Source organism: Neurospora tetraspora, assembly GCF_033439725.1.
Source record: "Neurospora tetraspora strain CBS 560.94 chromosome Unknown B0H65scaffold_8, whole genome shotgun sequence".
In the NCBI taxonomy this organism is placed as follows: domain Eukaryota; kingdom Fungi; phylum Ascomycota; class Sordariomycetes; order Sordariales; family Sordariaceae; genus Neurospora; species Neurospora tetraspora.
This window is the reverse complement of record NW_026944390.1, coordinates 1,603,904-1,616,100: the sequence shown is the minus strand read 5'-3', so window position 1 is coordinate 1,616,100 and position 12,197 is coordinate 1,603,904. Positions and strand designations below refer to the sequence as shown.

At 52.4% G+C, this 12,197-nt stretch overlaps 5 protein-coding genes across 5 annotated transcripts; 3 read left to right on the top strand and 2 right to left on the bottom strand.

Annotated features, from left to right (window-relative positions):
• Window positions 1-9: 9 nt before the first annotated feature.
• B0H65DRAFT_561073 (S-adenosyl-L-methionine-dependent methyltransferase) lies at window positions 10-1,438 on the bottom strand (the record flags this gene model as incomplete). Its single annotated transcript, XM_062830163.1, has 1 exon — window positions 10-1,438. Exon 1 carries the CDS (start codon window positions 1,306-1,308, stop codon window positions 10-12), a length of 1,299 nt encoding a protein of 432 aa, XP_062677701.1. The 5' UTR covers window positions 1,309-1,438.
• A 774-nt stretch (window positions 1,439-2,212) lies between these two features.
• Window positions 2,213-3,375, top strand: B0H65DRAFT_446130 (uncharacterized protein; the record flags this gene model as incomplete). The annotated part of the gene is made up of 2 exons (XM_062825788.1): window positions 2,213-2,395; window positions 2,461-3,375. The coding sequence occupies 2 exons, from the start codon at window positions 2,213-2,215 to the stop codon at window positions 3,373-3,375; spliced, it is 1,098 nt and encodes a 365-aa protein (XP_062677700.1).
• Window positions 3,376-3,670: 295 nt separating this feature from the next.
• On the bottom strand, window positions 3,671-4,052 carry B0H65DRAFT_552717 (uncharacterized protein; the record flags this gene model as incomplete). The annotated part of the gene is made up of 2 exons (XM_062829909.1): window positions 3,671-3,787; window positions 3,942-4,052. 2 exons carry the CDS (start codon window positions 4,050-4,052, stop codon window positions 3,671-3,673), a joined length of 228 nt encoding a protein of 75 aa, XP_062677699.1.
• A 2,981-nt stretch (window positions 4,053-7,033) lies between these two features.
• B0H65DRAFT_401376 (uncharacterized protein) lies at window positions 7,034-9,911 on the top strand (the record flags this gene model as incomplete). Its single annotated transcript, XM_062823783.1, has 3 exons — window positions 7,034-8,060; window positions 8,410-9,262; window positions 9,317-9,911. Coding segments are annotated over 3 exons (2,475 nt in total), but the record flags the coding sequence as incomplete, so codon positions are not given.
• A 33-nt stretch (window positions 9,912-9,944) lies between these two features.
• Window positions 9,945-11,465, top strand: B0H65DRAFT_405932 (putative kinesin light chain; the record flags this gene model as incomplete). The annotated part of the gene is made up of 1 exon (XM_062823809.1): window positions 9,945-11,465. A coding segment is annotated over one exon (1,521 nt), but the record flags the coding sequence as incomplete, so codon positions are not given.
• Between the last annotated feature and the right edge of the window lie 732 nt (window positions 11,466-12,197).

Below are 12,197 nucleotides of genomic sequence, written 5' to 3'. Positions count from 1 at the left end.
CTAGAAGTATTATATCCCCAAATCAACCCCCACCCCCCTCCACCCCCAAACAACAATATAATGCCCCGCCAACAACTTCCACTCCTCAACCTCATCCAGCCCCTCCAGTGCATCCACCCGTTCCTTCTCCTCCTGACTCGTCCACTCCTCCCAAATCTGTTCTATCGTTTTACTCCTTGCTCCCCCTCCTCCTCCTTTTCCTTCATCCGCACCAAACCCAGCCTCCCGTAACCGCCTCTCCTGGTCCCCTGCCTCTTTGTACACCTCCAACGTCGGCATCTTAATCTCCCGAGCAGCAAGGTTCGAAACCATCATCTTGCCAAAGGCGTCGTCGGGCTTGATGGGCTCGTAGATTACAATGCCTAAGGAGGATTGGATGGTGGTGGTGAATAAGGATATGATGGAGGAGGCGGTTGAGGGAGGGAGGTAGCAGAGGCAGCATTCGGAGATTATGAGGGTGGGGAGGTTCGGGTTGAGGGATGTTAGCGTTAGTGGTTCTTTTTGTTGAGTTTGTGTTGTAGCTTCGGTTTGCTCCTTTTGTTGTGTTGTCGAATCGCTGTCAGAGGGTGAAGCGTGAAGTCCCCTAGAACCGATCGGTACCCCCGGTGGTAGTGGCTGCTGAGGCTGTTGCGAGGCCGCAATAGCGCGGAGATCTAGCCCGTGGACCCAGAGCTCGCTTCCTTCGTGCTTTTCCGCCACGGCCTTGCTGTGCCAGGAGTTTCCACCGCCGTGTTGGCTCAATTCCTCCACAGATTCCGGGTCGGAGAGAATAGACCGCAGCTGGGGTGCGCCGCGGACGATGCGCTGCTTCTTCTCGCACATGACGGGGAAGTCGATCTCATGGTAGATGACGCGCTTACGCGGCGTCGGGGCGGAAGGGGAGAATAATCGGAGGCTGCGAGTATCGGTGCCGGCGCCTAGAGAGACGATCTGTCGCCCTTCTGGAGAGCTCTCGGTGTCGTCGAGGAACTTGTCGACAAGCTTGTCGATGGCCGTCGTGCGGGCGTGGGTGCCTCGGTTGATGATGGGCAGTCGCCTGGCGGTACCGGGGCCGGACTGGGCAAACAGCTCGGCATACGGATCGTCGAGATAGCCTATCTGAACCGCGCTGAGACGGGAGACGGCGGCGTCGGTGTCGGTGCCTTGGATGGTGGCATCGTGAGCTGCTGAGGCACTGGGTGCTCCAGAACCGTGGCTGCGACCTCCCCGGTGGATGACGCCCCGGTAACGGCCCCGAGTGACGCCGGCGCCGCCGATACGACCACGTAGGGTGAGGAGGTTTGGTATTGAGGGTGCTGTTCCAGACATGAGGTAAGCTGTTCTGGTTTTGTGTGATATTCGGGTTGGGATGTAGATAATGTCGGGTGAGCTCCCCGTTTGTGGTGTTGAAGGAAGCTCTGACGTCGTCACAGCCGATGTTCCTGTACTATGTACGGTGTTGCAGGGGTGGTTGCCCCGCCAAGACCCGAAGCAAACTGCAAGCAAACTGCAAGTGCCCCTGTGGGTGTCGATTATCGCGCTTACAGTCTTGGCGCTTTCTTCCACCTTTTCTCGCCAAGTCCAGGTACCTCAGTTCCAGTCGAACCGCAAGTATCTCGAGCAATATCAACGCTGAAAGAACGGAAACGCATCCACGAAACGCAGCTGGCCCAGTAGCCGGCTTTTTGCACTGCTTTGCTCTATATCGGGTTGCGGTGGGTGGAATGCGAAGGTTTGAAATTTGAAAGTTGGAAATTGAACTTGTAGCTGGTGCCGGGCTGGCACGAACTGCATTACCCTGTTTTGTAAGCGCGATAAGCAACTCCCCCCTGTGCCCACTGACATTCAGGCGGGGTACAGCCTGCAGGAGCTGCCTGGCGTTAGCGCCCCACGCTACCGTGGTAGAAGCGGCCGACTAACGCTAGGTCAAGGATGCCTTGTCAGCAACAGTCCGGCCCTTGCGGATGACTTATAAGACGGGCGATCATCACGCTCAATGCACTGCCTGGTTTCATTTCTTCTACTTTCGGGTTCCATGTGGTTTCGCTTCGTCCATCGTTCCCGATAATCCATCGTTTGCCACTTGTTCATCTTGCAACCGAGGACAAGTTGCTTCAGTTGTCTCCGAATTGGCCATCCTGACTCCTTCTTTTCACAATCCTCCGCCCTTCGACTTTCGCATCCTTTCTTGTCTCTTTAAAGGCACCATATCGAGCGCATCCGGATACACAACATGCTACACCACATCGCCGCCGTGGGCGGTAGCCTCGCCAAGAGGTATATTGAGGATGGCATGGAAGTCAACGATCCCAGCGGCAGCAACCCTCCAGCTTCAAATGACGAGGCCATCCTCGCTGGGCTTCCTCTCGCTATATACTTCATCACGGCCCTCCTTTTCATTTATCCCGCCATTGGAGTAAGTCGCCATCTCGTGAACACAATCTCTCTTGTCCATGATGCTAACCGCCCGCAACAACACAGGTCTATTACACAGCGCACATGGTCTTCCCAACGCTGGCTATGATTGAAGACCCAAACCCACCGCCTGAATATACGCCCGTTCCACTCGATGCCCAAGAAGGCTCTGCGCCCTCGGGCGAATTTGAGGTCATCGAAGCCAACGGAAAGCCCATCACCTCGTCCCTACGCGCTACGCATCGCCTTCTCTGGGTTTGGGGCCAGGAAGGCTACTTCCGCGGGCTGGTCTGCGGGCTTATAACCATATTTTGCACGGTTATTCTCGCCGCTTTTATAACGGTTTACACCTTCCTGCCACACTTCGTCGGCAGCTTCATCGCTACTGTCCTGCTCACGCAACTGTCAACCGCTTGGGTACACATCGTCATCACGCCTCCCTCCGCTCGCCCCTGGTACAGCCGCACTCTGCCGTTCCGCTATGTTTTCCAAGCCACTGCCTTGCCTTTGCTAGTACACTGGGCTGCCAGTGTCGTGGCGGTCGAAATCCCTCGGCTGTTGGCTGTTATAATTGGGCTGCCACTTCGTCTGCCCGAGAACCCGGACGACAACATGGGCATGCTCTTATTGAAGGGCATTCCAGTGGCTGCTCTCGCTATCTTACTATACCTTTTTGCCGTGATCCCGGCTCAAGTCATCCTCAGGCGCGTGCAAGCCTCACTACTCCCACCCACTGAGGATACCATCGTCCCCTTCGACCGGTCCTTCAAGGGCAAGCTGGACCCAGCGGTGCTAGGTGGCGGCAGCGAGACATTCTTGACCATGAGGGACGCCTTGACCACTTTCGGGAGGGAAGGCTGGACTAGACTGGTCAAGATGTACCTCAAGGTCTTTGGGATTACGGTTGCATTTTATATTGTCGTTTTTGCGACATTCGCTTTGGAGGGTGTGATTGTCTGGTTGCTTGCCGGTCGCCAGTAAATGGGAAAGACGGGGGGAATTATGCTGTAAATTTACATGTCTCAACAAAATCACTCTTATCTACGTATACCAAAACTCTCTGATTCATCCACGCCGCCCAACCTCATCGGCCCAGCCAGAAACTTGTCCGCTCCAGTAGTTCAAATCATAAACTCGTGCTTAAACTTTCTCCTGTAAATATGGCAGCATACAACGAAGTCAGAAGACAGGCACTTCTCAACCATACATCATACCATTCTCATCGACTCATTACCGCATCAAACATTCACATATCGTACACACGAACCTCATCACTTCACTTCTGACCAGAAGTTCCTGCCTTCTGACCACCCCCCGCGGCCCTCGCCTCCTTCGAATCCCCCTTCATCCCATCCGGCTTGCCCTTACTCTCCTTCTGGAGGTTTTGTTTGGCCTAATTGTCCAGTTCACATTACCACACAGTATACACGCCATTCGTCACTTCAAATACAGCAAACAACCGATACATAACTGTCTCTCAGGCAGACAAATAGAAAGTTGTCCGTCCGTCGTCCAAACAATCAGACATAAAAGCACAACAAACATACCTCAGTAGGAGCCTGGTTCGAAGGCGAATCACCCTGTGTCTGTGAACCGACGGAGACGAAGCCCTTCTGTCCGTTTTGCGGGGACTTGGAGGTGCCGAGCTCTGTGGCCATGGTTCGTCGAGGAGCCACGGGGAGGAGGCGGGCGCGGTTGGGGAGGCGGGTTATTCTAGGAGGCGGGACATTTTGGGTTGTGGATGACTGTTGATGTGTTTGTGTCGTGTTGTGTTGTTTGTTCTAGCGGTTGGTGGTTGTTAGTGTGTAATTGTTGACTGGTGAGGGGGGTCGTGTGGTCGCTAACAGGTGGGCTGGTTGTTGAATGGAGGGGGACAAAAACAAATGAACCAAAAGATTAGGGGTTCTAATGATTATATTGCTGTCTTTCAACTGTTGATTTATGTACACAAGTGGTGACGGTGATGGAAGGGTGGTGATGTCATCGCCACTGTTACTGTACTGCGAGCACAATGGAGGCGGAAAGCTCAATCATTTCAAGTAGGTGTAGATCAAGACATCTGGGATACCATTTGCTACAGAACATCACCCAACGAAGCAAAAAGGAAAAAGAAAAGAAAACCACAGGAAAATGTGATGTTTCAAAGAGGAAGTATAAAATAGAACAAAAAAGTTCAAAAAAACATACAACACCTGGGATTCGCTGGTCGTCACCGACCCAACTACTACTCAGGCGATATGGTAGCTTATCTATCGGAGTCGAAAGGATATGAACCGGGTCTTTTAATCACGTGGTAGGGTCAAAAAACTGAACAACCACCTCCCATATCCATATCGTTCGGACGGAGGCATTACGGTGAGTAGGGAGGCGGCGCTAAAAAGATGAATATAATTGGGCGGATTACGAGAAAAGTTGACCGTCCCGACACTGCGGCTAGATTTTTTACACGGGTAACACCAAGATTGCACTCGGTCAGAAGACCATTCCTGATTGGTTCCTAGTACCTCGGTCCAGTTATGTATGTGTATGCAGTTAGTCGCCGAGTCTGATGAGAGCGTGGCAAGGGAATCTCTCGCTCTTGTCTTGTTGGACGCTTAGGAGTTTGCTGGTTTTTGCTGCCCTACTCAACTCCAAAAGGAAGAGATCTATATGCAATAGTATGTGCTTCAAAAAACGATAAATGACGATCGGCCGATGAAGGGTTCGGTGATCTGACTAGGACCACGGTTCAATGACCCAGCCACGAGGAAGGATCACGGTTTGATGATCGATACGACAAATTAATCACGATGGAAGGGCACGCATGAGGAACTAGGCAGATGAAACCTGTCGTCTGTTACTCTAGCAATGTCAAGGAACGCTAATACTGCACGCGAAGCCAGGCCAATCCGCTGTGACGAACGGCAGTCTGATCTGCCTAAATAGGATAGCTGAAGGTGAAGACTATCAGAAGACGTTCGGTGAAGCCAAAAGGTTCACAATAAGTATGGTAGCGTTATACTAGTCTCAATGATAATGGTCTGTTGACTACTGTCGAACTATCTGACAATCTGAGTTCTCCAGTCGTCCCTTTATATCCTGTGCCTCAATGTTGTTCCGGTGACCTTGTGATCCTGGCTCACCATTGTGGTTCTGGCTCACTTGTTGTCGAGTGTGAGCCCGGCTCACCTTCGTGAGCCCGGCTCACCGAGTGTCCGCCGTGAGCCTATCCTGGTCGTGAGCCTATCCTGGTCGTGAGCCTATCCTGGTCGTGAGCCTGTCCTGGTCGTGAGCCTATCCTGGTCCAATGGTTGCACATCCTAGCTTCTTTTGGCTGTTGTATTCCCAGGGGCTTGGTTGGCCCGTATACTCTATGCTTAATTCCCGTCAAGGACGGAGGAATTAGGGTGAGTGTAGAGCTGACGCTGAAAGGTTCAATATAATTGGGCAGATTACAAGACGAATTGACCGTTCTGAAATTGCGTCTCCGGTGGGGTTCGGTCCAGATCCCACACGATCCACGCTGCAAGACGTCCACCACAACCTAGTGAACAAGAATAATAGAGATACCGATTCTTCGCATGCGACTGGCCTGCCAACCTGTTTCAGTCGTCAGAATTTATCCCGACAAAGAATCTCTCGGCAACGAACAAGACAAGAGGAGACCGGCCGGTTCTCTTTATCGCAACATTCCGTTAAGAAACACCGTCCACTTTAAGGATATGAGGATCAACAAGTGGTTATGGTAACGCTGGTTACCGCAACGACTTGGTTGTTAGCACTGACAGTTTAAGCTCTACTTCGATTTGCAGGTTCCAATTAGAATTTGCAGCCCTATCTGTGCCACGCCCCCTGTGAGAGTACGTAACAAGCGAGTCAAGGCTGCAGCAGTTGGTTGAACTTCGACATAGAATTTATGACTAAAGAAAGAAAAAAACAACGGAATATGGTCGCACGAGCCCCACGCTCCTTATCTACTCTACAGGATTGGGCCATGACACCCCCATGATTGGTACAAGCTACCAGGCCGCTGCTGGTGGACGTCCACCTGCGGCCAGGTCCCGGTCTCCATTCTCCATCACACTGACTGCATCGCCATCAAATAACAACCACCACTGTCCAATAGGAACCCTTCGTTGTCCAATAGGAACCCTTCGTTGTCCACTCGTCCAGCGCCGTCGAAACTAAGGTAGACGCCTGTGGCTGTGCGAAGATGCATCCTTTGGGCTCCATCAGGCTGCCTGAGCTGAAAGTTCCTTAATGCTTACGAGCATGGACAACTTGACAACTTCACCAGCGATTCGTGCTGGAATGCCTTTAATGGGGACAGATGGACACTAGCCCGCACCTAAGGTATGCATCTCTTCAAATTTGGTCACGCGGGGGGATGAATGGGTGTTGGTTGTGCAGTAGCTGATATACTCCTCACTTTGCCAGAGCCTCACTTCCTCAAGTGTCTTGGATCCTTTCCGGATCACTTTTTCAATTCATCACCCGCCGATTCTGAGAAGTCTTTCTTTCAGGCTCCTTCGCGCTCCTACACCCTCTATCATCATCACTTCGCACAAACTATATCACACTATTCCCGCTCGGCTGCTCCCTCCTCTGCGTCTTTAACACGCTCTCGTGACCGGCGGGCGCCGGACCGGTCTTTCACAAGATGGCGACCGAACGGACCGATAACCCCAGGTCCCATACCGATTACACCATAGGTTGGGTTTGCGCACTCCCCAAAGAACTGGCAGCGGCAATGGCCATGCTGGATATCCCTCATGCTCCTCTTCCAAACTCGAAAAACGACGCCAACTCGTATATGCTTGGTTCAATAAGGGAGCACAACATTGTCATTGCTTGCCTCCCGATGGGCGAAGTTGGCACAACAGCAGCAGCAACTGTCATTGCCCGAATGCTGTCAACATTTCCATCGATCAAATTTGGACTGATGGTTGGTATTGGTGGTGGCATCCCCAAACATGACGTCCGTCTCGGAGATGTTGTCGTGAGCGTGCCTACCGATCACTTTCCTGGTGTAGTTCAGTGGGATATGGGGAAGGCGTTGCAGGATCAGAATACCACCGTCTTCAAGCGGACAGGGGCATTGAACAGACCGCCGGATGCACTACTCACAGCGATAAGCCACCTCGTCGCAAAGCATGAGGTGGAGGAATCCCGAATCGAAGCATTCTTCAAGGAGCTGGAGAGCAAAAGGCCGAAATTCGCTTCCAAGTATCTCCGGAAGGACTCTCTCAACGATGTGCTGTTTGCACCTGACTCTGCACACCACGAGCTTGAAGGAAACGACAGAGTGAGCAATTGCGACAATTGTGATGCCTCCCAGATTATTCAGAGAAAGCCACGGCCAATGGAGATACACTACGGACTGATCGCCTCGGGCAACAAGGTTATCAAGAGTGCCATACTCCGCGACAGTCTCGACAAGGACCTTGGCGGCCGCGTACTTTGCGTTGAAATGGAAGCAGCGGGATTGATGAACAGCTTTCCTTGTCTTGTTATACGGGGCATTTGTGACTATGCGGACTCGCACAAGAATAAGAGATGGCAAGAGTACGCGGCTGCTGTTGCTGCAGCCTACACAAAGGAACTTCTCGAGGTACTCCAGCCGGCAAATGTTCGTCAAGAACGAGCAGCGAGGGATATACCTGAGCTCATGAATACTGTTAATAAAGGTCAGCCGAAGTCATTGGAGTTACCTTCTCAAACCATCCCAGTATGATTGTCTGGCCAAGGCTCAATCGCAGTTTGAACTTCCCTCGGACCTTCATATCCTCTTCCCCACATTTCATTATGTACAAAACAACAACAATATGTCAATTGATCTCATTTTAAATCACATTCCATTCTGTCACATCCATTTTGTCACATCCATTTTATCACATCCATTTTGTCAGATCCATTTCGTCAGATCCATTTCGTCATGTCCATTGTTTCAAATGCATTCTGTCCTCGGTCACACACTTAGACTCGTGTAACTTTATCCTGGGATTTATTCTGACCTCAAACTAGTTTGTGGATTAGTTCATGCAACCGCAACAGATGTGAATGTCATCCGGACTACTATCGACTCTGGCCAACGCCAAAACGAAAAGTCAAGGGTGCTTGACTGGCTTACAGACATCGGTTTTGGACCACAACATAGCCTTCATCGGGATAAACAACAACCAGGGACCGGTAAGTGGTTCCTCGATTCAGCCGAGTACCAAACATGGAGAGATAAGGATGTGAGGGTGCTGTTCTGTCAAGGAATCCAAGGAGCGGGAAAGACCATCTTATCTTCGATCGTTATCGAAGATCTAGCGAGTGGTTCCCACTCTTTAGCTGGTGAGACCGAGGTCGCTTACATATACTGCGATTACAAACGCCAGGACGAGCAAACAGCCCTGGGACTTCTTTCCAGCCTTACAAAGCAGCTGTGTCTCTCGAGGGAATCTTTGTCGCCGGGTGTGACACAGTTACATGCGAAACACACATTGAAATCCACCAGGCCATCTCGCCAGGAAGTAAGACAGGCGTTGGAGGACGTCATTCAGGGCTTTACTCGAGTTTACGTTGTTGTTGACGCACTCGATGAATTGCTCGATGATGACAACCATCGAAATGCATTGGTGGACGAGCTGGGCAAACTTGGACGATCTTCCCCAAACCTAAAAATATTTGTCACTTCAAGGCCACTTCTTGCAGACATCAGCCAATTCTTCTGCGACGCCTCCAAAGTGGACATATTTGCCAACCAGGATGACGTGGGGGCATATGTGGAAGGGTGGCTTTCAAGTATGCCAGACTCATCGCCCCTCCATACCAACAAACTCCCTATCAACAAAGCTCTCCGGCAAGAGGTCAAGGACACAATATTACAAGCCACCCGGGGAATGTAAGTTGTCATCGTGCTTTCACCACTGTCAGCAGGCTAATCTCTGTACTATAGGTTTCTTTTGGCGCGACTTTATATGGACTCGCTCAGGGTCAAGTCTACGCCCAAAGGGGTGCGTGATGTATTGCGAGGCATGCAACATCAGAACGATAAAGCAAAAATGCTCTCGGTAGAAGACAGCCTCTACAAAGCTTATGACGAAACCATGGCGCGAATCAATAAGCAAGAACCGGACTTTCAGAACCTCGCGACGCAAATTCTTCTCTGGATCACGCACGCAAAACGACCTCTTTCGACAGAAGAACTCAGGCATGCCCTTGCTGTTGAGGTTGGTCGCAACGAGTTGGATGAAGACAATCTCATTGCCAGCCTGGATGTGTCAATCTGCGCTGGATTGGCAATCGTTGACGACAAGAGCCAAGAAGTCCGTCTGGTCCATTATACTACCCAAGAATATCTGGAACAGCGCCACTTCAAATTGTCCTTAAACATAAACCCGCATAATACGATCACGGAAGTTTGTGTCACCTACCTTATGTACTCTATCTTCAAGAGCGGGCCTTGCAGAAGTAAAGGTGACTATATTGGGCGGATGAGAACCCACCTACTTTACTTTTACGCTGCAACTTACTGGCGACACCATGCTCGTCTCTGTTCCGAGCCCTCCAAGCTTCTCCTGGAATTCAGGAACCAGGGCCGGTGGGAGGAGGCCGAGAAGCTAGAGGTGCAGGTGATGGAGATGAGCAAGGCGAAGCTCGGGGCCGACCACCCAGCCACGCTGACGAGCATGGGCAACCTGGCGTCGACGCTTTGGAACCATGGCCGGTGGGGGGAGGCCGAGAAGCTGTTTGTGCAGGTGATGGAGACGAGCAAGGCGAAGCTCGGGGCCGATCATCCCTCGACGCTGACGAGCATGGGCAACCTGGCGTCGACGTATAGGAACCAAGGCCGGTGGGACGAGGCCGAGAAGCTGGAGGTGCAGGTGATGGAGACTCACAAGGCGAAGCTCGGGGCCGATCATCCCTCGACGCTGACGAGCATGGCCAACCTGGCGTCGACGTACAGGAACCAAGGCCGGTGGGGGGAGGCCGAGAAGCTAGAGGTGCAGGTGATGGAGACGAGCAAGGCGAAGCTCGGGGCCGACCACCCAGACACGCTGACGAGCATGGCCAACCTGGCGTCGACGTACAGGAACCAAGGCCGGTGGGACGAGGCCGAGAAGCTGGAGGTGCAGGTGATGAAGACTTTCAAGACGAAGCTCGGGGCCGACCACCCAGACACGCTGACGAGCATGGCCAACCTGGCGTCGACGTACAGGAACCAGGGCCGGTGGGGCGAGGCCGAGAAGCTGTTTGTGCAGGTGATGGAAACTCGCAAGGTGAAGCTCGGGGCCGATCATCCCTCGACGCTGATCAGCATGGACAACCTGGCGTCGACGTACAGGAACCAAGGCCGGTGGGGGGAGGCCGAGAAGCTGTTTGTGCAGGTGATGGAGACTCGCAAGACGAAGCTCGGGGCCGACCACCCAGACACGCTGACGAGCATGAACAACCTGGCATCAACCTACAGGAACCAGGGCCGGTGGGACGAGGCCGAGAAGCTGGAGGTGCAGGTGATGGAGACTCGCAAGGCGAAGCTCGGGGCCGATCATCCCTCGACGCTGACCAGCATGGGCAACCTGGCGTCGACGTATAGGAACCAAGGCCGGTGGGACGAGGCCGAGAAGCTGGAGGTGCAGGTGATGGAGACTCGCAAGGCGAAGCTCGGGGCCGATCATCCCTCGACGCTGACCAGCATGGGCAACCTGGCATCAACCTACAGGAACCAGGGCCGGTGGGACGAGGCCGAGAAGCTGGAGGTGCAGGTGATGGAGACGAGCAAGGCGAAGCTCGGGGCCGACCACCCAGACACGCTGGCCGCCATGGCCCACCTGGCATCAACCTACAGGAACCAGGGCCGGTGGGACGAGGCCGAGAAGCTGTTTGTGCAGGTGATGGAGACGAGCAAGACGAAACTCGGGGCCGACCACCCAGACACGCTGACGAGCATGAACAACCTTGCTTTCGCGTGGAAGAGTCAAGGGCGACATGAAGATGCCCTAGCGTTGATGCAAGACTGCGTGGAGGCTCTGGAGCGAGTCCTCGGGCCCGAGCATCCCTATACGCTGTCGTCCTTAACTGCTGTATCGAAATGGAGTAGCTAGGCTCATCTTAATTCTTCTTGCTGTATAGTGCAATCTGAAGGCCTCTATTCGGTTACATGTAAAACTACCGTAAAAGTTTCTAATCTGTATATTTGCATCCTTATGCAGCTATCGGGGGTTGTTCTTAACCATCAACAATCGCCGGCCTGTGGAGCGGAGCCGAAGCGAGTTATTTGTAAGCGCGTTTGGAGTGGGTTGTATTAGCGCCAGAAACGGCTTACGGTTTAGGTTAGGCTGTAGGGCTTAGCGAGGTGGACTTTGGCAGGCTAGGTGACTCTACGAAGCTGTGGGGCAGCACAGTGTCCGTGCTAAGACTAATTCAACATTGAAAACCTGGACACTGATTTCAGTCCCTACTGTATACGGGCAGTATCCATTGTTTCAGTACATGTAGAGACTGCCGCTTTCAGACCATTGCCAGTAACATCCGTATCCGACGCTGAACGAACCTCTACTTATATTGAGAGTAAATTGAGAACGTCTTTTCTAGACCTTGCAGTATGAACCAACAAACTCTTTTCTGACCTGAAAATTCTAGAGTTCTCAGGGAAATATGAGCGATAAGCAGCCGACTTACGACCTTCTCTCCAACAATACCGCGATTCAGAGAGAAGAGTGGGGCCCACATACGGATGAACGTTGACCTGTTTACAAAGCTGCAGGCGTTTACTGGCGGGGTTTAGCGTTTAGGCTAGAACGTTCATTGGCGGGCATTAGATTTTACCGAGCGAC